The sequence below is a fragment of the Denticeps clupeoides genome, chromosome 10 (genome assembly GCF_900700375.1).
Source record: "Denticeps clupeoides chromosome 10, fDenClu1.1, whole genome shotgun sequence".
Taxonomy (NCBI): Eukaryota; Metazoa; Chordata; class Actinopteri; order Clupeiformes; family Denticipitidae; genus Denticeps; species Denticeps clupeoides.
This window is the reverse complement of record NC_041716.1, coordinates 12,703,402-12,726,656: the sequence shown is the minus strand read 5'-3', so window position 1 is coordinate 12,726,656 and position 23,255 is coordinate 12,703,402. Positions and strand designations below refer to the sequence as shown.

General features: G+C 44.4%; 1 protein-coding gene across 8 annotated transcripts in view; it reads right to left on the bottom strand.

The window, feature by feature from the left end:
• The window catches only part of agrn (agrin), a 188,445-nt gene that overhangs the window by 5,244 nt on the left and 159,946 nt on the right, over window positions 1-23,255 (bottom strand). For 4 of the 8 annotated variants that reach the window (XM_028992672.1, XM_028992675.1, XM_028992673.1 and 1 more), the window contains 17 exons: window positions 22,537-22,662; window positions 19,996-20,123; window positions 17,705-17,819; window positions 17,121-17,240; window positions 15,136-15,492; window positions 14,126-14,318; window positions 13,192-13,407; window positions 12,329-12,558; window positions 10,242-10,376; window positions 9,214-9,304; window positions 8,543-8,707; window positions 8,315-8,426; window positions 7,085-7,096; window positions 5,490-5,606; window positions 4,525-4,708; window positions 4,059-4,146; window positions 1,830-1,862 (listed from right to left, as the gene is read on the bottom strand). In XM_028992672.1, coding sequence (XP_028848505.1) covers window positions 1,830-1,862; window positions 4,059-4,146; window positions 4,525-4,708; window positions 5,490-5,606; window positions 7,085-7,096; window positions 8,315-8,426; window positions 8,543-8,707; window positions 9,214-9,304; window positions 10,242-10,376; window positions 12,329-12,558; window positions 13,192-13,407; window positions 14,126-14,318; window positions 15,136-15,492; window positions 17,121-17,240; window positions 17,705-17,819; window positions 19,996-20,123; window positions 22,537-22,662 — 2,422 coding nt within the window. The remainder of the gene's footprint in view (window positions 1-1,829; window positions 1,863-4,058; window positions 4,147-4,524; window positions 4,709-5,489; window positions 5,607-7,084; window positions 7,097-8,314; window positions 8,427-8,542; window positions 8,708-9,213; window positions 9,305-10,241; window positions 10,377-12,328; window positions 12,559-13,191; window positions 13,408-14,125; window positions 14,319-15,135; window positions 15,493-17,120; window positions 17,241-17,704; window positions 17,820-19,995; window positions 20,124-22,536; window positions 22,663-23,255) is intronic. The other 4 variants (XM_028992678.1, XM_028992680.1, XM_028992677.1 and 1 more) reach the window with 3 other exon arrangements.

Genomic DNA, 23,255 nt, shown 5'->3' with positions numbered 1-23,255 from the left:
AACATCCTCCTATAATTCAAATAAACTCAAATAATTACATTGTGTATTCTTTCCATTTAGTTAATTTAGTTTAGTTTTTTACTTTCAATTATGATTGCAAATAGTCTATGATGTCACGGTGTGATTGCTCATTTAGGGCCACGCTCAGTAAAGAGAGCTGGTTTGATGTGCTGGACACAGAATCGCCGCTGTTGATGATTTAGAAGTGAGGCATGACTCTGGATCGCAGTTTTTATAAAATAAACACTGCAACTTTGCATCATGCTCTTTTTCCCCCTGCCTTTGCTCTGTGGCTTTGGTAAAAACAGGATGGCGTGGGGGCGGGTAGAGGACACAGATGAATCCAGGGGCTGCTGTCTGATGAGCCGTCTGATCTGTCTGATCTCAGAACTGTCAGCCCCGTAGGGGGAAGAGAGCTGTCGGATTCTGGAACCCGAGGCGCCTGCCAAGACGGCAGTACTGCACTACTGCCCCCGTCTGGAGACCCGTCCACCTTCACACAGCTTTCTGTTTCTGAGTCTCAGGGAAGACCATCAATCCATTGAGGACCTCCACAATATGCCTCAATAAAGATAACATAGTGAGCGTGTGTGTGCATATGCTTATCCGATTAAACACAAGCCAAGCACAAGACACAGACACAATCAACACAAACACCAAGAAGCACAATGGATGAACGCACGAACACAGAACATGAAACAGCAGACACAAAAAATGACATGCAGCTCTGTGTAGAGAGGCCAGATGACAGGTCTGAGGTCAGCTGAGGTACTTCCACACGAAGCTCAGGTTACTGTGACAAAATATGGTCCCTGTGTTGTGATACCTGGCTGAAAAAGAAGAGTCCAAAGCAGAAAACTATCTTGGCAACAATTTGAAAGTTTGAAATGGGTGCAGTTTTCCAGTGTCTCAGACCAGCAGCGAATTTCTTGAGCTTCTAATAAAAAAAACTGTCATTACACATACCATATTAGATGGCGCTGCAATAAAGCAGGAATGGTGTAATTATTGGGTGTAATTGAATTTGTTTTGCGCTGCCTGAAGAGACATGCGGTTTCTGCTGACTGGACTCTTTCTGTCAGCTCGGTCCACACGCACATGGACGCAAAAGGCCTACGCCAGGGGACAGCAGAGCTCCTCCTTGCCACTCAAATAATCAGCAAAGCTACATTAAGGACAACCTGGGAGCCTGAGACTATTCCTCGGGGCAAAAGAGCTTCATAACCACAGCAGAGTTTATTTGAGAGCAGAAACCGTACGTGGGCCGAGCCAAAAGGGATCATACCAAGAACAGTGTAATATGCAAAGCAGAGCTATTGAGGGTAACGTCTTGTCCTTGCTAATCTCTATATTTTACACTATAATTCAGCTGGAGATAAGAGAAGTTGCAAATGTACGTATCGGGTTACTGATTAGGGAATATGTTAGTTAAATGTTTAACTTTACTTATACATTGGATGAATATTTGTTTTTGATACTGGTAGTGCATTATAACTGCATGATGTCCATTAAAATAATCAATTACATGTCTACTAATGCTTTAGCCTAAAGGTTTTCCTCACTCCCATGTCACTAATATGTTTTGCAACAACACTTCTGTCTCTATAACCCCTAGGGGAAAAAACAGAGGGTAAGATGTGCTACTGTACACTGGCCTGTAGGGGGTAGTAAAACAAACAGGAATGCCCAGCGCTTTATTCCATATGAATACTGGTTGAGCTCATTCATGTCCGCTGTGCCCCAGTATGGCCTTGGCCTCTTGGCTGTGTGAGAAAGCAGACGTGGTGGGTGGGTGGGAGATGGCACAAACGCTGGCACCTGGCACTCACCTCTGGTCAGATGGGTTCTCCAGCGACTTGGGACTTTAGGGAGCAGAGAGAGAGGGACGGGCATGCAGTGAGCACAGGGGAAGGGAGGGGCTTCGATCACCACACTACTTCTTGTCAGAGATATATTGCCTTTTTGCTCTGGCAGTGCAGCTGATCCTGTCTGCGATGCGTTAGCAACAACAGCTTCATTCTCCAGGCAAGATGGCTATATGGCTGTCTTTGCCTCAGGGAGTGTGTGTGTGTGTGTGTGTGTGTGTGTGTGTGTATATATATATATATATATATATATATATATGCATCCGAGTGCCTGTCTACCTCCCTGTGTGTCTCTTTCTATAATCAAACATCACATCTCACCACCCAAATGGCAAATGACATGCAGTTATTTCATTTAGACCAAATGAGCTCAAGCGTCCACTTTTGAAAATATATTTAAAACGGGTCTGAAGAATGTGTGTAGGTGTGGGTACTGGATGCTGGTGGCTGTCTACAATGAAGACAGATTGCTGCCACTGTAAACTGTTCCAGGAGTAATATTCCTCTGACGAGTCGTCTCCCCGTGAGAAATTCACTGGCTTTTAGGGCCGTGCTCACCAAATCATGCCGAATTGATGATGCCCAGGGTCAAGATTTACTTCAATTCATATTTTCCTTTTTAGGGCAGAACTAGAATGACAGGCACTTCTGCCTGTTATCGGCACACTTAGCTGGGCTCTCAGAATGCATCTGCAATAGCAATGCTCCTAAAAAGTGACATTCCCATTAGCAGACTCGGATGCCATTACTTCAAATTACATTTTGAAAACTTGAAGTGTGGGGGTAAATGCATAGCATTTTTTTTGCCTGGATTTAAGTCTAGAAACAATTCAAAATAAATTAAGTAAAGCTGTATAGTGCAGTTGCTCAACTGATAAACACATAGTCCCAAGGAATAAAAAGAGCATCTAAAAAGCAACCTTTTTAAAATGCACAATTTTTCTGATGGATCAATAAAAGGTCACTGAAAGTCAGCTACTGTTGGCTCCATTTATTTAAAAGCTGCCCTATATTAAGTTAAGATTGGAAAAAGAAAGACACAGCTCTGTGGTTAAAAGGGTTCATATCAACTTAACATTCAGAGACATTCAGAGTGCAGTCTCCATGCATACGGCCTAGTCTGGGCTGTCCTGCTTAACCTGCAGTAAACACATAGGCCATCACTCATGCCAAACATGCATCCCACTTCAGAAAACACAGTCAAAACTGGCCATTTCAAAACCAAAACATTGGAGCATCAAACAAAGATGGATCCTGTCTTAATGGCAGGTTAAATATAACCTTACACTTTTTTCTGTAATGGATGCTTATTTATCTCAGGTTAAAGGCTAAAGATGAAAACCAAAGGTGTTAGTTTGACATGATTTCAAATTCATCCCAGAGTTCCTCTGGCTTTACTTACTCAGGGATCTCATTGGTCAGTTGGCTTGAGTGGAAAAGGAAGACAAGACGACACACTCATATAAGACACACAGAGAGACAGACAGACAGACAGACAGACTGACAGAGACACAGGAGGACACATCTCAGACACCACAAACAGAACAGCGATGAGTAGATGGACGTGAAATGAGGGTCTTTGTCGTTTTATGCGCCTTAATTATAGTCAAGGTAAAAAATGCAGAGGCGTCTAATCCCAGCTCTCTAACATGACAGTCAGGGGAGGATGTAGGTAAGACAGAGGATTTCCAGTCCTGGTGAATCCAAGGAAAGATGACGATTGACCTCTGACCCGCCCTTGAATGTATACAGGCTTTTAGTGGATCTCATGGAAATGAGACATTATCGCATGGTGACACAGGAGAGTAATTAGGACGTGTGCTGTGCCAGTGACAGCCGGAGCAAGGATTTAGTGATGGGTCTGTCATGGCCCTCAATGAGTGGTCGTGGGAGTGAATGTTCTGTCAGAGGTGGACATGCGTGCCTGGTGAGTGCCTTGGGGCAGCATCGTAATTGGAATTGCTACGCTAATTAGCGTAATGCGCCCAAGACGAATGTGACAGAGTGACCGGAGAGCATGGCGAATGGGAACAGTCCATTAACCAAAGTTACTGGGAAAAGTGGAGTGAAAGTGGGACGCGTATTAAACCCTGTTCATCAGAGAACACATTGCAAAAAAAAAAACGAGCACTCATTGAGCACAAATAGAAAGTCACCACGTGATGACCAGCAGTCAGAAAGGGCGTCCTTTACCTCTTGGTAACACCATTATGGTATTCGATGAATGTCCGACCGTCAAAGGCGATGGCCTCAGACTCCCCGGCAGACTTCTCAAAGATTGCTGCAGAAAAGAAGGTTTGGGGTCAGATTGCATCAATCGATGGCAAACAGCACAGCCTTAATTAAAGTGGAGTAGGAGAGGGTGATGCATTGTAGTCTTCGTGTTCCTGTGGCATAATTAAGGTTAAAGAAACAAGAGTGAGTAACAGCAAAGTTAAGGAGGTTAGCACTTAATATAGTTAGTCTATGTGATTTGCGCCTTTCCTGTGTGTGTGTGTGTGTAAGGGTGGGTCAGCTATTAGGTCATTATGATGAGACTTAGTGGAGAAAAGTGGGATGAGCAGAAAGATCTTGGTAAGAATCACATGACACGTCAAAACCTGAGAGAACCATGATTTATGATATTTTTGGAGTGTGTGTATGTCAGAGAACAACTCACTATTTTCGCAATGTGTTCCAGTGAACCCATGAAGACACACACACTCGTAGCTGTCGAGCAGTGGGTTGCACCGGCCTCCGTTTAGACAAGTGTCTTTGGAGCATGGGTGTTCCGAAAACATGGACACGTCACGAGAGTTCAGGGCATTTTCTGCTTTCAGGATGGGTGTGCCCATCAAAGAGATCTGCGTCAAAAGCGGACAAAAAAATCAGCCACCGATCTTCATGCTTCATGAAAAGTCCCCTTCCCATTCAATGCAAGCTCATCATGTACCTCAAACACACAATCACACACACGAGTCGGTGCAAATAAAGTGAAGTGAAAGTACATAATACATTTTTTTAATGAATGTTGCCATGGTTTTGAGTTTTTTTGCACTGAAATTATACAAGAAATTTGTGTAACATGTAGCTGCAATATGAGCTGTGTGTGCATGTGTACAGTGCTGTGCAGCTTATGCCATTTTGTGATTTGTATATTGATGCTTGGTGGTCCATGGATGCGAGAGAATGTGTAAGCTTGTAAATATTTGATTACATTATTTTTTTATTACGCTGTGTAAAAAAGCAAACATACAGGAATTACATAATATTTAACTCGAAGGTTGAATAGCCGTCAGGCTTCTGTGAAAAATGTTTGTTAGTTAGGGGAGCTGCTGTCTGCTATGACTGGAAAAACTCACGAGGGAAACACAACGATTACAGTTCAAATTTGCCAAAAGGTTGTGGTGATTGGCCAAAATTACAAGGTCGTGCAAAATTTAAATGGGGTTGGGTGAATTTGCATTAATTGTTGTGATCGCGACATTGCAAAATCCTGGCGGGAATACATAATTACCCGTATCAGCACATTTCATGCTTCATGTAATATCACTTACAATAAATAGCACATGCAATTAGCCAATGCATATAAATAAGTGAAAACATTATGGTTTGGTTTAAGCGAAAGGCGCTCTGTGTTCTCACCTTCTGAATGGCCCCCTTAAATCCGTCTTTGAGTGCAGACGCCCTCGCTAGCTTGCGGAAGTCAGGAGCTCCTCCCACTAAAAAGGATTCTTTCAGGTTGAGATCTGTGTGCTGGTTCTGGAAAACATGGGTCAAAATTAAACCAATAAAACTGACTTGTGCTTCACGAAGGAGATGTAACCCTCTGCAGCTAGGCTAACATACATTCCTTATCAATTATTCTTTACAAATTTAGAGACTTAAGGACAGATTTATTTGGGTGGTGCACCACAGTCTTGCCCAAAAGTACAAACTGACTACCGATAAAGGACTAATAGGTGTTGAACCCACTTCATCATGTAGGTAGGCGTTTCTAATAAAGTGTACAGTACCATGCTACTCTGGAACCTACTTGAGCAAATCAAATCAATATCAAAAGGGATGGTTCACATTGGCCACCTAAACGATTCATATGTCCTCATCCCACCCTCTCACCATATCAATACTGGTTGATGGATTACAAAGCATGGCTGATTCCAACCCCGTTCTCCCTAAAAAGCAAATTATCCTAGCTACACTAAAGGCAAGAAGAAAAAGAGAAGAAAAACAGAGAGAACTGGAATGAAAAAGACTGATATGGATGGCGTCTTAATGAAAGGCTATAATGAATGTGTGATTTTTCACTGGACCGTTGAAATTCCATGTGGTAAATCTTAATTGTCGTATCATTTGCGCTGCAGATGACCATGAAATCGGCGTTCTCCAACCTGCATGAAAATTGCTTCAATTACAGCAGGACTAGTGCAGAGCACTTCACTTTGAAAAAATTAAGGAGACTTTTATTATGTAGGGCACTAACTGCCGCGGGGAGAAGTGAAGTTAATTGCTGAAACAAAAGAAAAAAAAGAATGAAGTGGCCAAATACTGTACATTCTGGTGCCACGGCAGACTCTGAATGGAGGGCGGAGTCCAGCTCTGGGCCAGGAGCCGCCACAGCCCGGCCGCTGGCAGCCGTGGGTGGATTAAACACAGTGAAAGGACCCGGCTCACCCACAGGGCCACGGTATGAAGGGGACGGGTTACTGCGATGTGGTGGGACGATGTTTGTTGTTGAGGTGTGGGTGAGTTGCATGTGAGTTTGTTATTTGTAGTTCTTCTAAAAGTCAAAAGTTGGTGAAGACTTTTAACAACTCCGTTTGGCTCCTCTCTTCTTTATTCTTTTTTCTCCTCCTCTCTTTTCTCACATTTGGTAAACACTCTTGGTGTGTTAAATATCCCACCCACTCGGTCCTAATGAAGACACCTCATTGTTTCATCAGGATTCCATAGACAATGGCAGTCAAAAGATGGATGTCTTCTCGACGCCCCCACACCAGCTGGTCTGGCGGAGGAGCCAAGCGGAGCTCTGAAAGCCTCCCCCTCTCCCTCGCTCTCTCTCTTCGCAGCATATGGAGGAGTGCAAAAAAAACAGCCCCGGCACTCTCTCTCTCTCTCTCTCTCCGCTCCCGTCTAATCTGATCAAATGGAGTATGGAACAGAGATGGGGAACGCTCTACTCAGTGATGCTGGAGTAAATGAAATGTCTAGCGTAGCCTGAACCAGGCTTCAGCCATTACCTTGCGTGATTTCTTACATCCAGAACGCACATAGAGGAAAAAAACACAGCATGGGGAAGAAAAAAAAAAAAAGGTTAACAGAGAAAGTGTAAACAGAGTTCACAGAGAAAGTAGAAAAAAAAAAACTGCATGCTACAGGCACGGCCAGAGACAAAAAAAATTTTATATATTCACGCACAGTAAGGGAGCAACAGGAGCCAGATGAGACAAGGCCAAGCGGCACACGAGCGACGACACTCCCAAATAATCACTGCAAACAGGTCCGCTGGATTCTTTTTTCTTTTTGTTGCACGATTGCACCCACACACTGTCTCTGTTTCTGCGATGTGACAAGCCAAACCGTGGCTGGCGGTGGTTCAGGCGAGATGTGCGGCGGTGTCGCGAGGTGAATTTTTCTTGTGAGGCGAACTTCCGCGACCATCTTCCTCTTTCCTCACTTTCTACTGTCTCCTCTCTTCTACTCTCCTCTGACGCGATTTTTCTGCTTCTTTTCGCTCTGGTGAAGCGACGTAGGAAGTGGGAAGAAAGGAAGTGGGGAGAAGAAAGGAAATCCCTACACAGGGGAACCCATGTTCTGCATCGCGAATTTGGGAATAATTGGAAGACTTGGAATAATTGGAAAACTACAGCAGGGCGCGGGTGCCCTCGTCTTTTTTTGGGGGGGCAGCATGTGGCTCAGAGCAGCCGGAGAGCAGAACCTCTGCGTGAGTGGGTGCAATGCAGTGCATTAGGATGCAACAAGCAGAGTCTAAAAGCATTAACACACACATACACACTCTCTCACACACACACTTATCAAGTGGAAATAAAATTTCAGACAAAGGGGCACCAAGTTGGGAAAAGATGAAGGGTGTTTCAGCTTTTTCCCAGACACGAGCTGCATTGCATCATCCGCTTCTCCATTCCGCACATAAAAAAAAAAAAGAAACAGAAGGAAACTCCAGAGAAGACCACTGGCTCCATATTTCCATGTTTGGAAAGTTGTTAAAGAGAGAAAAACAAAATGAAAATCTAAAAAGAAGAATATCTAAAAAGATTGTTCCGGCCTCAGCACTAAGGCCTCACAACGGCCCATTAACCCCTGACACGGGGGAGAAATATGGAGCCAAACGCTGTCCTGGAGATGGGAGGGATGGGCCTGACAACACAAGCACACACACCAACACCTGTGCAAACAGAACACGCCTACACCTCCACCCAAACGCTGGAACACACAAGCAGCTGACCTACCGGTGACTCTCCTTTGACGGGGTCTTTGCCGTTGATGTTGATTTCTCCCTTGCGGTTGGCACGCTCGAGGTTTACTGTTGTCCACTGCTTCATTTTGATCTTTTCCCTGCTCCTGAATACATTAAAACACACACCCGACACACACAAAAGGCAGTGAACACATACATCTTGTATCTTTTAGTGTTTGTGCAGTAAGAGCAGGGAACCGTCCTGGTTCGCTCGGCTTACCTGATGACAGCAGGACCCTTGCCCAGATCATACCGGAACTCCAGGATGCCATCGTTCAACGCCAGAGAGATGAAGTCTCCTTTGCCATCTGTTTTCTGGCCGTTGTAAAAGATCATACCATTGGGGTCTTCAGCCATTAAAACCACACTCATGCTCACCTTTTGGCTGTAGAAACACACAAGAGTTGCATAAGAACAAAACACGCAAACGCAGAGCACTTCCAGGGTTGGTTCCTTAGCGCAATGTCCTCTGCTAGACATTACTGACATCCACTTCCTTAACTGCCCCGAATAAAAACTTACCATTGATAGGTGCGTGGGGTTTGAACTGGTTAGGAGTTGAGTCTGGTGTTCACTAGGCTGCTACCATGAACAGGAACTAACTGTTTCTTTTGTGACATTGCAAACCTAATGTCCATTTAAGATTTTCCAGATAAAGTTGCCATTTGCATTTGATTGGTTGGAGGGTTTCAGGGTTAAGGGGATTTGCTGAGGGGACATTTTCTTTGGGAAGTTCCAAGTCTTTGTTTGGGATGTTGGTGTTTAGGAAATGCAATTCTAACATGTGGCAAGCCTTTCATTATATGCATAGAAGAACAGAAAATCCAGACTGGATTTCAATGTTCATCACTCACATAATCATATATTGTTCAGAGATTCCTTTTTACTCACCGCAGGTCGTGGCCATAAAGATGGAGGCCTTTTAGCTCAAGGAAAGAGTCCCCGGCGAAGAAGGGTATGTAGGCTCCTCTCCTGTCTGACACTGAGGGGGAAAAACTGCAACTGAGTTCACACACACAAAAGCTGTTCAGTTCTGCAGACATAAATATCATCACTAATCCATAATACCATCAGAAGAAGGGCATTCATTCATGGCCCGGGAATGAGCTTTTCCTTATCTGACGCACACACACACACACACACACACACACTCTCAGAGAGTATAGGGTGCCTCTGAACCCCTTGGCCTCTCTAGTGACTCTCCGCTTGTTGCACTTTCGGTTGGAGAAAATCTCATTAATCATGTGATGCAGCTGACTGATACAATTACTCATCCCATTGATTTAATAGAAGAGGGGGGGGGTGGACTCCAGTCTCCAACTGCAGATGCCCGGCATCACCACCTCCGGTTCACCTTCCATTTATTGCAGTCACCTGCTAATGAAGACCTGCATGGTCAAGAGGGGACCTGGCACAGTTTCGCTACACTGCGCCGGTGGCCAGATGAGTGTGTGGGCCCGAGCGTGGGTCCAGTTGCCTGAGAGTAGTTGTCATTAGCACTCTTGGCTGTGCCTATGTGGTGACCATTCTCATTTTCACAAACGTTCCGGCATGCCAAAGTTATGAGAAGAGGCGAGAAACAAATGAGCAGCTTAAACAAACACGCACACACACTCACACACACTGGACCCCTGTGAGATTAAGCTCGTGGGTGGATGTCCACCACTCACAAGCTTAACATTTCCACCGTCCACACACAGCCTGGCCTGGCCTCCTTATCAATTCTCACTCCATCTTACCACACAGAGCGAAAGAACAGGCTCAGCAACAGGCCACGCTGAGTTTTGACATTGAACAATTTTTGTTTTAAATTTCCTTTAAAACTAAACAGAGAAAGAGCAAAGCAGAAACCGAAGGTTGACAGGATGAAGGGCTTTGTGTTAAAAGAGAAATAGATGCTTTGAAACTTCAAAATGTACCTTTCTCACAGTGCCTGCCTTCACGACCCATTGGGCACTCACACTTGTACCCCCCTTCGGGCAGCACTTGGCACTGAGCTGAGGGGTGGCACTTGTTCGGGTCACATGGGTTGTGGGCATCGGCGCAGGTTGGGCCTGTTGACAAGAAAATAAAAAAAAATGGAGTAGCGAGAAGGACACACACATGCACACACACAAAAAAAAAAAAGTGAAATGTACAAACGAATTTTTTTTCATCCAACAAAAAAAGAAAACTATCTGTTTGTTCCAGAGAACGATATTTCCCACTTCACAGGAGGCTTCAGATTTATGCTGTAATGGAGGTCATTTTCTAATAGGATTGAGAATTATTACAGCCCGCAGATTAAGAGTGAAGAGGCAGGGTGGCGCCTGGACAGAAGAGCTGAAATTGCTGCTGGATATTGAAGCTCGGGGAGACGCAGTGAAACCGGCGGCTTAGTTCTGAAGCCTCGGACACGAGCCTGGGCCCAGGCGAACGAAAGAGAAGAGGTGCGTTCCTCCCTTCCCTGCCTTCTTCTGCTGCTCCTTCTTTCTTCCTCTCGCTCTGCTTGCTTTCACCCTTAGCCACCTCGCTCATAGCCTCGAGTGACAAAACTCGACAGACAACACTGCAATAACACAGGAACGTTATTTTAAGATGAAAAGCAACAATTGCTGCTTTTCTCTGCCTCGTGCTCAAACAATTCTTATGTTGTCCCCATCCGCAGGACTTTTTCTTTAGATATATATTTTTGCAAGAAAACAGGTGCAAGGCCCTGCATAAGAAACTCTGGGGCAGCTTTTACTATATATATTTTTTCATTTTTATTTTACCCACAATCCCTTTCTTTAAGGTCCTAATTAACACTGAGGCAGTGGTGCACAGCCATTGTGAGGGCAGAGGCCAGAAAGCGTAGCTGGAACCTTTCAGATGCTATAATTAAGTGAGTCCCCACTGCACACCAATTACATACAAACCCTTCGCTCGTCCGAGACGGAAGACCACGGATACGGAAGACAAAAATGTTGCTATTAACCAGGCTGTGAAAGAGCGGGAAGAGAAGGATGCCCAAACGCAGAGCACCCTGCCTAAACAGCCATAAAGCACAACAGGAAACATGGGATTCTGTCTGACACTCCCTTTGACCTCTCTGGAAACCCACAATGCTCCTTTTCATGCCTGATTGATCCCGTTTCCTGGATTTCTCAGCTTTCTGTGCCAGTGTGCTTGTTCTCCAGCCATATACTTTGCTCCCCTGGGTTAGTAATGATTGCTGGGAAATCTGTTCATCTTTAATTAGACCAATGAGGATCACAGGCTATAGCCCCCAACCATACGTTCAGATTTGAACACTCTACATTCCCTCCGAAACCTAGAATCTCTTGGTGGTGAACAGTTACTTTAGGTAGGTTCACAGAGGACAGTCTAATGCAGCAAGGGCCAAGGGTCAACTTATGTGCCATTGATGTGCAATTTGCATGTCCTCAGGATAGCACTAGGAAAAAATATATATATAACTGACAATTGAATTGGTCTTTTAAGAAAATCCACTTAAAATACTGCCAAAAGTTATAAAGAGATTTGGACCATTACTGGAAAAAAGTGCTAGAGGTGAAGAGTCCAAGGTAATACTTTAATTCTGCAAACCTAAAGTCATCTTTTTAAACTTCCACTATCTGCCTTCAAATGTATTTAAGTGTAAAAATTACTGATGTAATGTCCTATTTATTTCCACCATGGTGGCCTAGCGGTTAAGGAATCAGAAGGCTGCCAGTTCGAATCCCCATCCGCCAAGGTGCTCCTGAGATGCCACTTGTACAAAGCACCGTCCCCACACACTGCTCCATGGGCACCTCTCATGGCCTCACACTGCTCACCAACGATGATGGTTAAAAGCAGAGGACACATTTTGTTGTGTGCACAGTGTGCTGTGCTGCAGTGTTTCACAATGACAATCACTTCACTTTCACTATTATCATGTTAGTAATTCATTTGACACTTTGAATTTTCATAAATAAGGAAGGCAAACGTTTTGAAAGAAAAGTCTATCAAATGCAATATCAAAACAGAATCATGTATCACCCACCTGAGAAGCCATTGACGCACTTGCAGTGGAACACCTCGGCCTCTTTAATCTGGCACATGGCTCCATTCCTGCACGGGTTGGGCAGGCAGGGGTTGTTACCACACTCGCCCACGCCGCTGCCATACAGCACGTTCCCATCCTTCTCCTGCAGGTTGTACACCATGTTGTTCACATCCAGCAGCCGGATGCAGCCATGCAGGCCTGTGGAGATGGAGGTCCTCTCCTTAACGCTGTGAGGGTAGGAAAAGCACCCAAGTGAGCAGACTGCACCTGCATATACTATGAAACTGAAATTAATTAAATACATACCAGTGTGTAAATAAAGTAATAGGTTTCTATTTCTTTCATTCATAGAATGGCTCACAAAATGTACCTACAGATTTACCTATTCATAATTCTGCACTGCTGAAAGTCTTGGACATAATAGTTTGGAGCTGATATATAAAAGAAACAGAGCATTAGTGCTTCTAGCACCTTTCTCTTGCTATTGCTGGTGCTCAACACGTTCAGTTGTTAAATCAAGTAAAACAAAAAAAAAACTGGTCATTACTCTGATGTTTTATACTACTTAGCAGAAAGGCCAAGTAAGCACAGCAAGTTCACAGCAAGCACTTCAATAAATAAAGGACATCAAAAGCACATAAATAAATACCATAAAGAGGACCAGAGAGAAATCAGCATGGAACTTTGACTTATGACTATTAGCTTTTCCCTGTTTTTGTTGTTTTATTCTCATTAAATCTGATTAGAGAAAATGTCTTCTCTGAAGGTGGCCGAAAAAAGGCCCAGTGGACAAAAGCTCCCACCTAATGAGAGTTACTTTAGGAAAAAAGGATCTGTAGTAGCTTGGTAGTGACACTTACTCTGGGTTGAGGTCCTCAGGAATGCCGCCAATGAACAAGTCCGTGTCCAGGTTGAGTCCATCTGTGCCTGGCGGACTCTGGCCTCGGATTTCCTCCTCGCCGTCCACGCTGAGGATACCAGTGCGGCGATTACGCGTCACCACAAGCTGGTGCCAGCTGCCCTGTTTCACTTTGGTCTTACTAACCACCGAGCAAGTGCCTGAACCTGTGTTGAACCTGCATGGAACAAGAGTATAAATAAAAGCACAGCTCTGGGAGCAAGGTCATTAATCTTCCATGTCATACTGATCACATGAAACAGAAAATAAATGACTCTTCTATGTGGTCAACCCCATAATTTTCCCACGTAGGCTCTCCAGTAATTTATGGGGGCTTGTACCATACGAATGGTTCATTGAGTTTGAACTACAAACTACTTTCAGAAGAGCTTTCACACCGATAAAAATCACTGAAATGTGATATTTTATCAAATCAATTCAGGTTTGGACGAAAGTCTGAAATTATTTTTTTCATCATAAAGAACCTTAGTGTGGCTAAAGATTAAAGGTAATATTCTTTATAGGTTGGTCTGACAAAATAAATAAATAAATAAATAAATGAACAAAAAAGCCTACATGAAGTTGATTATCCAACACATGTTTGGTATGTGTGGCTGGTTTTGCACACAGCCTTGAAAAATTGTGTTTTGAGTTTTATGTCTACTTTTAAAAGTGTTTTGTTGGTTGGTAAATGTGCTTTGCGGGTTTGTTAAATGATAAATAATCTTTTGTGTGTTTGTTAAATCAAATGTTAATTTGCGTTTATGAGATTTATATTATGAAATGTTCATTTGATTAGCCACTGTAGCCCTTTTAAATGAATGGTTACATTTAATCTGTGGCCCTAAAACTATCTTGTGTGTTTTTTGTAGCCCACCCGTGGTTCACGAACCCACCTGAGCTCCACTTTTCCGTCTATCAATGCCAAAGACAAGAAGTCCTTCTTGCCACTCTGTCCGTTGTAGAGCAGGATGCCATTCATCTCTGAGGTACGGAACTCCATAGCTATGCGCACTGTGTGGTATGCCTTCATAGTAGGGAATGCCAGGTAAGACTTGCCTCCAAAAGCTGGGATGTAGTATGTAATCACTGTAAGAAGGCGAGGGACAAATATGATAACTGAATAACTTACAGATGATCCTCTGACAATGGTGCTATTCTGCAACAACTTTCACATTATATTGTGTGTGCGCTTCTCTCCGTGCGCAAATGCATTTGATCACACCCACTGTAACAATGATAATGGGGGTATTGTGTTTGGGCTCTTAGCCCTCTTCCTCTCTCTGCCTCTCTCCGTATCTCTGCCCGAGTCCCTGGAGAATAGCTCCCTGATGATGCCCTCTCTTCTCTGGCTGCTCCACCGCTCTCGTTGATCATGGGGAGGGTCGCAGGGCTCAATCGGAGTCTTCAATTAGCCAATATTTTACCCCACGCCAAGAGATTTCTCAACTGGCTCAAGCTCGTCAGCGTAATTAGTGTCAATTATAATTTGATGCAGCTGCTTATCTGCGTAACCAAGTGAAAGAGGAAGGGGGGTGGGTGGGGGGAGCAGAATCTTGCTACGTCTTTTGAAGCTTAGAGCTGCTGTCGGCGAGCATGGCAGAATGCGCCGTATTGATGTTTCTGAAGCAATACCCCTCTGCAGTGTCTGCTGGCAGCAGGCTGCTGTGGTGCAGGATGAGTAGGATTTGTAAACTGTGTGTAAACTCGATTGATAACGCTGAAGGACGCTCCACTGTGAAGGGATTGGAGTCTGCGGCTTAGCACAGCAATCGCTCTCGCAGAATCAGACCTATCTTGGTTCATGCGCACACACACGGATACACACAGAGAGTAATAGCTTCACACACACACACACACACACACACACACATGCTCAGAAGAAGCAGGGTGGATTGCATCTAACCTTTCTCGCATACAGCTCCTCCCCGTCCGGCAGGGCATATGCAGGTGAAGTCGGTATCACTATTTTCACAGGACCCTCCATGTTGGCAGGGCTGGGAGTCGCAGGGCTGCCCGGGCTTCGTATGCACCACGTGATGTGAGGTCGGGTGGACAGGAGGAGGGGTGGTGGTCTGGTGCCAGTTGGTCTCAGGGGCAACGGTGGTGGTATGGTGGCTGGTGAAGGGGCGGCGTGTGAAGGGCAGTCGGTGGGTTGTCAGGGCAACGTTATTCAGGTAATGGGTGGTGGTGTGAGGGGTCGGAGTGGTCACTGCGGCAACCATGGTGGTCATTGTGGTGAAGTAGGGGAGACTCGGGAGGCCTAGCAAGGAGAGAAAGAAGAAACCTTCCATAATCCTTGAAGCAATTCTTGAATCACAATGATCAGTCAGAATTTGGTTATAATGGCACCTTTCCAGGATCTGGATATTTTAGGAAGCAAAATGAGAACTCAGACAAAGTTACAAAAGCTACCAGCAGGGGAAGCCAAAAGAAATCTTCAGGTACAGAGGAGCATAGATCTTTTGTCAGAGGTGACTCTGACATCTCTCAACAGCAGGCCATATGGGATGTTCCTAGAGTGGTTAGCAACTACCAAAAGTAGTGCAAGACAATTTCCAATGCGACAATAACATCATGGGTAAATATAACCGATGCGCAGTTAGGGCTCTGGTCATGGGCAAAAAGAACTGCTACTGCATCACAAAATGGCTGAAAACCTTGACAGCTTGTGGTGTATTGAGCTGAGTAGTCACAGAGTGACCGTGCTGACCACTCTCAACCACAGTCCAGCAGATGCAATGTGATGCTCTGGGCAGTGATCTGATTGTAGACCACGTCACCCTATTTCTTAAGTGGCCACTATTCCTTAATGGAAGGAATGGCTCAGGAGTGGCTTGAGGAACATAACAAACAGTTCATTGTGTTCACTGCACCTCCTAATACCTCATAATCCAAATGCCAAATGTCCTTTTAATAACAGATATTTAATTTTTTGTTTGAGCATAACAGTGGTGGGGCAGTGGTGGTCTAGCAGTTAAGGAAGCAGCCCCGTAATCAAATTCAAATTCAAATTTTATTTGTCACATACAGTCATATTCAAATTTTATTTGTCACATACAGTCATACACGGTATGATATGCAGCGAAATGCTTTAGCGACAAGTATACTGTGAATGTCCTGTAATCAGAAGGTTTCCGGTTCAAATCCCGATCTACTGAGGTACCACTGAGCAAAGCACCATCCCCACCCTGCCCACTGCTCACAAAGGGTGATGGTTGAAAGCAGAGGACACATTTTGTTGTGTCACCGTGTGCTGCGCTGCAGTGTATCACAATGACAATCACTTTCACTTTCACTCAGTGGACCTCAAAGCTCTGTGTAAGCTAAATTTGAGATTTTAATGGAATGAAAAAAATTTGCATATGCTGTTGGCATAAGTGAACCACCCACACACATCAATAAATTGCAGCAATACTTTGGCTATGATAACAGCTTTAAGTCCTTGGAAGTAGCTATGCGGCAGCTGTCCACTGAAGGATTTTGGCAAAATCATCTATGCTCAATTTTGACCGCAGATTCTGGGACCAGGACACAAAATGAGCCATTCCAGCCTTGTGATTTTGGTGTATGTTCTCAACACTGAATGTTTAAGAATTCCATTTTAACAAGATGCCTGGTGATACAATGTCTAGACAGTAGTGTGCCCTGCACTACCAGACTGTTCAGCGCCACTCTGTGTTGATTCCGCAATTATGTGCCTTGTAACGTGTCAGTGATGCATTATCCCATGGTGAAAGAGAGAGCGTGTTTTGAAAGAGATGTGTTTTTACGTTGTTTGTTAACCGAGTGGCGCGGTTTGAAAGGCACCGGAAGCTGATAAGCAGCAAAAGCGCTAGAGTAGCTGCCATCATCGACAGTCCCGTGAGAGAGGGGCAGACACTTGACTACCGTAGGCACTGAAGCGGATGTTCTCTTCCTCTGGTTTCTTCACCACGATGCCGGGCTCTTTGGTCGCCTTCAACTGCTTCAGCAGGGCTCCCTGTACTTCGTCCAAGGTGAACCTGGTGTCTGCAGTAAAAACAGAAGAGACAAACACACCTTTCTTAAATCATTGGGAATCCCATCTATGTGGGACCAGAGGGAGAGGGAGTCTGTTGTTGTTTTATTTTTTTTTGGTGATTGTGTGAAAGGCCCTCTGGGAGTTGGCCGGGTTCACAACAGCCTCTCCTGCTGGAACAAAAGACCCTGAATACTGTTAAATAAGCGAATACGAGAGCTGGTTTTGTGTGTTGGTAATTGCCACTGAAGTGAGAGTACCTCTATTGCACTGTAAAGTCTCCCCCAGGACTAAAAGCACAGATTGACCAGAGTTTAATAAACATGCTTATACTGTTTAAACAACTTTTTACTTTTTTTTTTTTTTTATCTTTCTACAGTTCTAGAAAAAATGAAAAAAAAAAAAAAACTACATCAATCAATCAATCGATCTATCTGTTTGTCTGTCTGTCTATCTATATATCTATCTACTGTACCTGGGTTGAAGTGTGCTTCCACGAAAGCCAGGATGGAGTTGCTAGGTGCCAGATTGCGCACTCGGACGCTCTTAAAATCTTTTTGTACGTCGGATTTCCGGAAGAGCTCGCTGAGCTGGAAGCAACAGACACACATGCACAGAGTCAGCGGAAAGGCCAGGAAGCCTGTAGTGTTGATCAGCCTCTGGTTAAGAGCACATTTCTCCAGAAGCGTGGGACAATCTTCACTGCCTAGTCCAGCATGGAATCCCGCTGGGTCTTTCTGCACAAATTGACATTTTACAGCATCGCAGGGGTAATTACATGAACACCGTTTCAAAGGCACCAGTAAATGTCAGGTTACCAAAACAGTCTTTTGGGACTGGTCCAGCATCCTCTGCCGCATGCCGGAAAGGACGCGTGTGTGTGTGAGCGCGCGTGTAGGTGCCTGTCCCCATTTGTCACTGAGGGCTTGAGTCACAGTTGGCGCTCTTCTGTGGGAAGTAAACATCCTTTGGCTCTCAGGTTGTCACTGGCGGCAAACAAACCCCCAGTCACCACCCTGCCAGGCACGACTGAGGCAGGGGACCCGTGGATGTCATTAGTTCATGTCCAATCATGCACTGCTAGGCTCGAGTGCTCTTCACTGTCTGAGTGTGTCTTTTGTTGTTGTATTACACAACAATGGAGGAGCAGGGCATCCTAATCCTGTTCCTCTTTAACCAGTGAAAGCCCTTCAGATTTAGCAATAACACAAACACGACACTTAACCCACATGCTAGACATAAAGAAAAATCCTAATGTAATGTTGTCCTTGTTTGTGTATTTTCGAATTGAAAACAAAGACTAGACTTTCCTTCACTTGCATCTGATTCCACCGGAGACGTAAAGAGTGTGTAGTGCCTGATGTGCATCGCCCGCACTGCCCAGAGGTATCCCCTCCGAAAAAAAAACATTTCACTAGTGCACACCCCTGTGGACACTGACCCAGAAACAGCGGCCCTTCTCCTGCCGCACCGTTTACACGCGGTCTAACACACAGGCTACAGGAGGATAAAGAAGAGTAGGGTGAGAGTGGAATGGAGAAAGGAGAGAGGGGAGGAGGGGTCATCCTGCTATCTAGTGCCACAGATACTCCCGGAGGGCTTTGTATGCCGAGAGAGGGGATTCTGAGAGTATCAGGATCAGACAACACCAGAGGCCTTTTCTGCCCCAGTGCCTGCTTGTGCCCCGATTTCTGAGCAGAGCGAGGAAAACAAGATTGGGGCTACAGTCTCCTCTGGAGAGGTGGGCGGCCATACACACACACACACACACACACACACATACAGTCTGAGTGCACAGGAGTGCACTCAGACCAGATCTCTAACATCTGAGTGATATGTGGGTCTCTCATTAACACACTGATGTCGGATTCAATTAATTAAAATCATTTTACCATAAAATCAGACCTGTTCAATTAAAAATAACAATGTCTAATACTCTGCCTGGATTTAAACCTAGGATTGATATGACTGTTACCAAAAGCATAAAAAGCATAAAAAATTCATTTAAAGAAATAAAGTTGTGATACAGTTTGGAAATATCGATATTGCTGTAAGAGACACATACACTCAATTTCACTAAATGCCAGCACACTAAACTACTGTGTAACTAAATCCTTCAGTGCAACACAGTACTGTAGGATTCAGCAAAAACAGTCACGTCATCTGATCCAACATTTCGAGTCACATTTACATTCCATACAGGTATTCAAATATTATAACACTTTCACTGAAGTGAAAGTGATTAACAGTCTTATGTGACACACTACAGCCACAGTGAAATGTGTCCTCTGCATTTAACCCATCCGCTTAGTGAGCAGTGGGCAGCCATGACAGGCCCGTGGGAGCAGTGCTTGGGGATGGTACTTTGCTTAGTGGCACCTCTGTGGCACGTTGGCGGTTCAGGAATCAAACCGACACCCTTCCGATTACGGGTCTGTTTCCTTACTTGCTACATCACCGCTGCCCCAGGATGCAAGGATCCATGAAGACGAGGACAGGTGAACAATATAAAATAATGAAGATTGTGGTAGTAGCAGGCATCCCATTACTGCTGGGAATTCTAGGAGTCTCATAGATACTGACAGTGGCATCCTGACGAATACTGATATCGGAATCCTGACAACATGCTGCTTTTTGAGTGCAGTGTGATGTCTATTGTATTAAAGCTATTTTTACTCCTGTTAAAGGCACCAGCAGAGCGACATATACATATATAGCCTTTTAGGTGTCAAGCCATGCAAGTGTTTGACCCTAGGATGTCCTCACCGCGCTCTCAATGCTTCTGGCGGTTTCCCCAAAAAGCTCGGATTTGGGGTCCTCCATCTCCGGTGTGTAGAAGACTTCCTGCCCCTCCACCTGATCCAGGTGCAAAAAGCCACTGAACCTCATGGTTGCTGCAGGGGAAAAAGGAACAAGTGTTGCTTAACAAGGTTTTCAGCCACACACCATTTCACTTGCATACACACACACACACACATAACCTTTAATGCACACACACACAACCCTGCAGTGCGAGTACTGTGGTGTACATTAGCACTGCATCATTTGGGAGGTTAGTGATGGAGTTGTGGAGTCGTTAGTGTTGGGGTGGTGGGGTGTTCAGTTCTGCTGGCTGGTGTTAAGGTGACAGTGTGGGTTTTTCAAGGGTTCAGCTGAGGCAGGGGTGGAGACACGGTTTGTAGGGACAGTTTTATGAAACAGGGTGACAGGGCTGGGGATGGAGTTTACCAGACCGAGACTCTTCCTGAGATTTGGCAGAGGCATGAAAGACTGAGCAAAGAGAAACCCATTAGCACAGTAGCACACAAACACACACATACATACATTTACACAAATCCAGATAAGCACAATGTGAGAAAGAATAAGACCTCAGGTCTATAAAACATACACAGCCGTATACACACACACAAAACACACACTATGCACATGTACAAATTATTTCATAAAATCTGCAGCCAGTCGCAGCTGGCCTCCACCCTCCGTTATGGACACATTGGGTCTGTTTACTATGTGCGCTTCTCCTCAGTCATGCTGATTGATGTAAGTGAGCCACATTAGTATTGTTTAATTTTTGCAACCACAGGCTCACAAACTGAACAGAATTTTCAATAAGAAATCAAAACTTTAGAACTCCAAAATATCATATAGTGTGAATGAATTTGTTGTTTATTAGTTGTAATAACATTAGAAGAATCTCCATAATTTGTGGTAATAAAGATGTGATACAGTGTTCACAGCAGTTCGCTGTGGTGGTCTTCCACATGCTGTTCTCCTTGTCTGAGTCAGTCAGTGGGTTTATGGGAACAAAGCTTTCTTCAAATAACCTCTCATAAGTCTTACAATAAAGAAAGTGAACGGAAGGAGAAAAGGACAATCTGTCTCCAGCAATTATGAACAAGAGAACAAAATAAATAATAAATAAGGCTCTAGACTGCTGAAGGCAGCTCTGAAGCCGAGTTTCACGCAGCTTGTAATCAGCTGAGCAAATTGCCCAAATCCATCATGACGGCCTGCTGCAGCTTGGCTGCTATGAGGAAGAGCACTTGTACGATTATCGTGAGAGATAGCCGTAATTGTCTCCTAATCCCGCCACTGGTGACTGACAGGGTCTGCTTAAAACTGCATGATAAGAGCCATTTTTCAGCCTCACACACATCGCTCCATATCTGATCAGACTTTAAACAGGAGCAAATGAATGGTAGATCTGAATGTGAAAAAGAAAAGGAAGATATAAATTGATCAAATTGTCAATCTCAGACATCTGAAGGCGAGCATTTGCCACTGGCAGCCATGAGAGGCGATGAGAAACGAGCGATGGGCATAAATTAAAATGTTAAAACATTCACTGCACAGAAAACTGCTTGTCTGTCCTTATCTGTCATTGAAAAAATAAAAAGGCGTGGGACGACAATCAGTGTTGTGTGATGTTACAGAAATTCAAATCTGATCATTATAATTATATAACAGGACATAATTAGGGTTAATTTAATGAAATTGTTGTTCACGTTCACCTATCTGCACTGTGTGCCATGACAATCTCACACTAATGATCAATTTAATAGACTGAGACCGGTCTGCAATACTAATAAAGGATTGTGGCCCTATGTTAAAGTCGTATTAACGTATTAAGGTGATAGATTTCAGGCGGCTTCAGAGAACAAAACAAAATGGCTGCGCATGTCAAAAGCTTATTCGCGAGGACTGGTGTCTCTGCACCCTTCACGAGGAGTAATTGTAGGCATTAGTTGACGCTGTCAGCTATGAGCTAAAGTGACTGGACTTTGGCACCTCTGCCACGATTGACAGTGACACATTGCCGATACGCGGCAAATGGCCCAGGATGCCTGCCGACCGACGCAGAGAGAGACGCCGGTGCGTGCCCTGTCATTTCCAGATCCTTGGAGTGGCGACGGCATCTGCCTCCTTTCCTCTCCGTGAGCAGTATTGATTATTTCCCCTCGCGTATAATTTCTACCTTTGATAAACAGATGGGGCTCTGTGGAGGGCGGGCGGAGGCAGTGAGGGATAAAAGAAGGGGCGATAATGGAGGGAAAGGGCAAACTGTTGTCTGTGAGGGGAGACAAGTACCTTGTCTTTATCTTCCAAACCTCTGGGTTTTAGCCCCCAACACACTTATCCAGGCAAACACAAATGACAAGAACTTACAACTACAGAACCTGGACAGATGACAGGAAAGGTGCACATACATATTTGTGTGACAAATCTTTACATGTGTTTGAGAGAAAGAGAAAGAGAGAGAGAGATTCAGTGTCTGTGTGTCAGTGTGTGGTGTGGAAGGGCACTTACGGGGACAGTTGTCTCCCTCGGGATTGATGGCCATGGTCCGGCCATCGGGACAGCAGCCGAATGCAGTATTGTCACAAGACGAGCGTTCCTCCGGCTCAGGAATGGTCACCCGCTCAACATTAGGCTCTGTTGGGGATGACAGAATTTTTCAAGTGACCCTCAAAATCCACAGACATCAGGGGTTTCCAATTAAATGCCACGTTTGACTCAAGGCCCGTGTTTAGCATGTAGTGCTGTGCTTAGCGTCGGTTTGACAATTGTGCCCAGTATGACTTGTTTAACAAAAAATAGGCTTATTTAGGCATGCATAGCACCGGACCATAAACTACTTCAACCAAAACTTCAACTTAGCATAGTCAAGACAATTAATAGCAGTAAAAGATATTTTTGTCTCTCCTTCTGTTTTAGTGCTTGACATATTTAGCCTAATTGCGAAATAGCAAATGCACTGGTACTTTTACAAGATCCTGTGTTCGTGACATTTACAATTTCTTATATAATCTTATATTAGATTTATTGTACCCTGTTCATGCTAATTTTAGTGGCTGAGTAGCATTTAAGTGTTAACTATTAACCTTGGAAGACGAAGAAAGCTAAGAATGGCTAAGATACAAATTAACGATGAAACGCTTGACATCACTAGATAATTAAATACAAATGTCATACAGCACAAAACATTTATTCTAACTTTCTAAAACTTTCTGTACGTAGAGGACAGT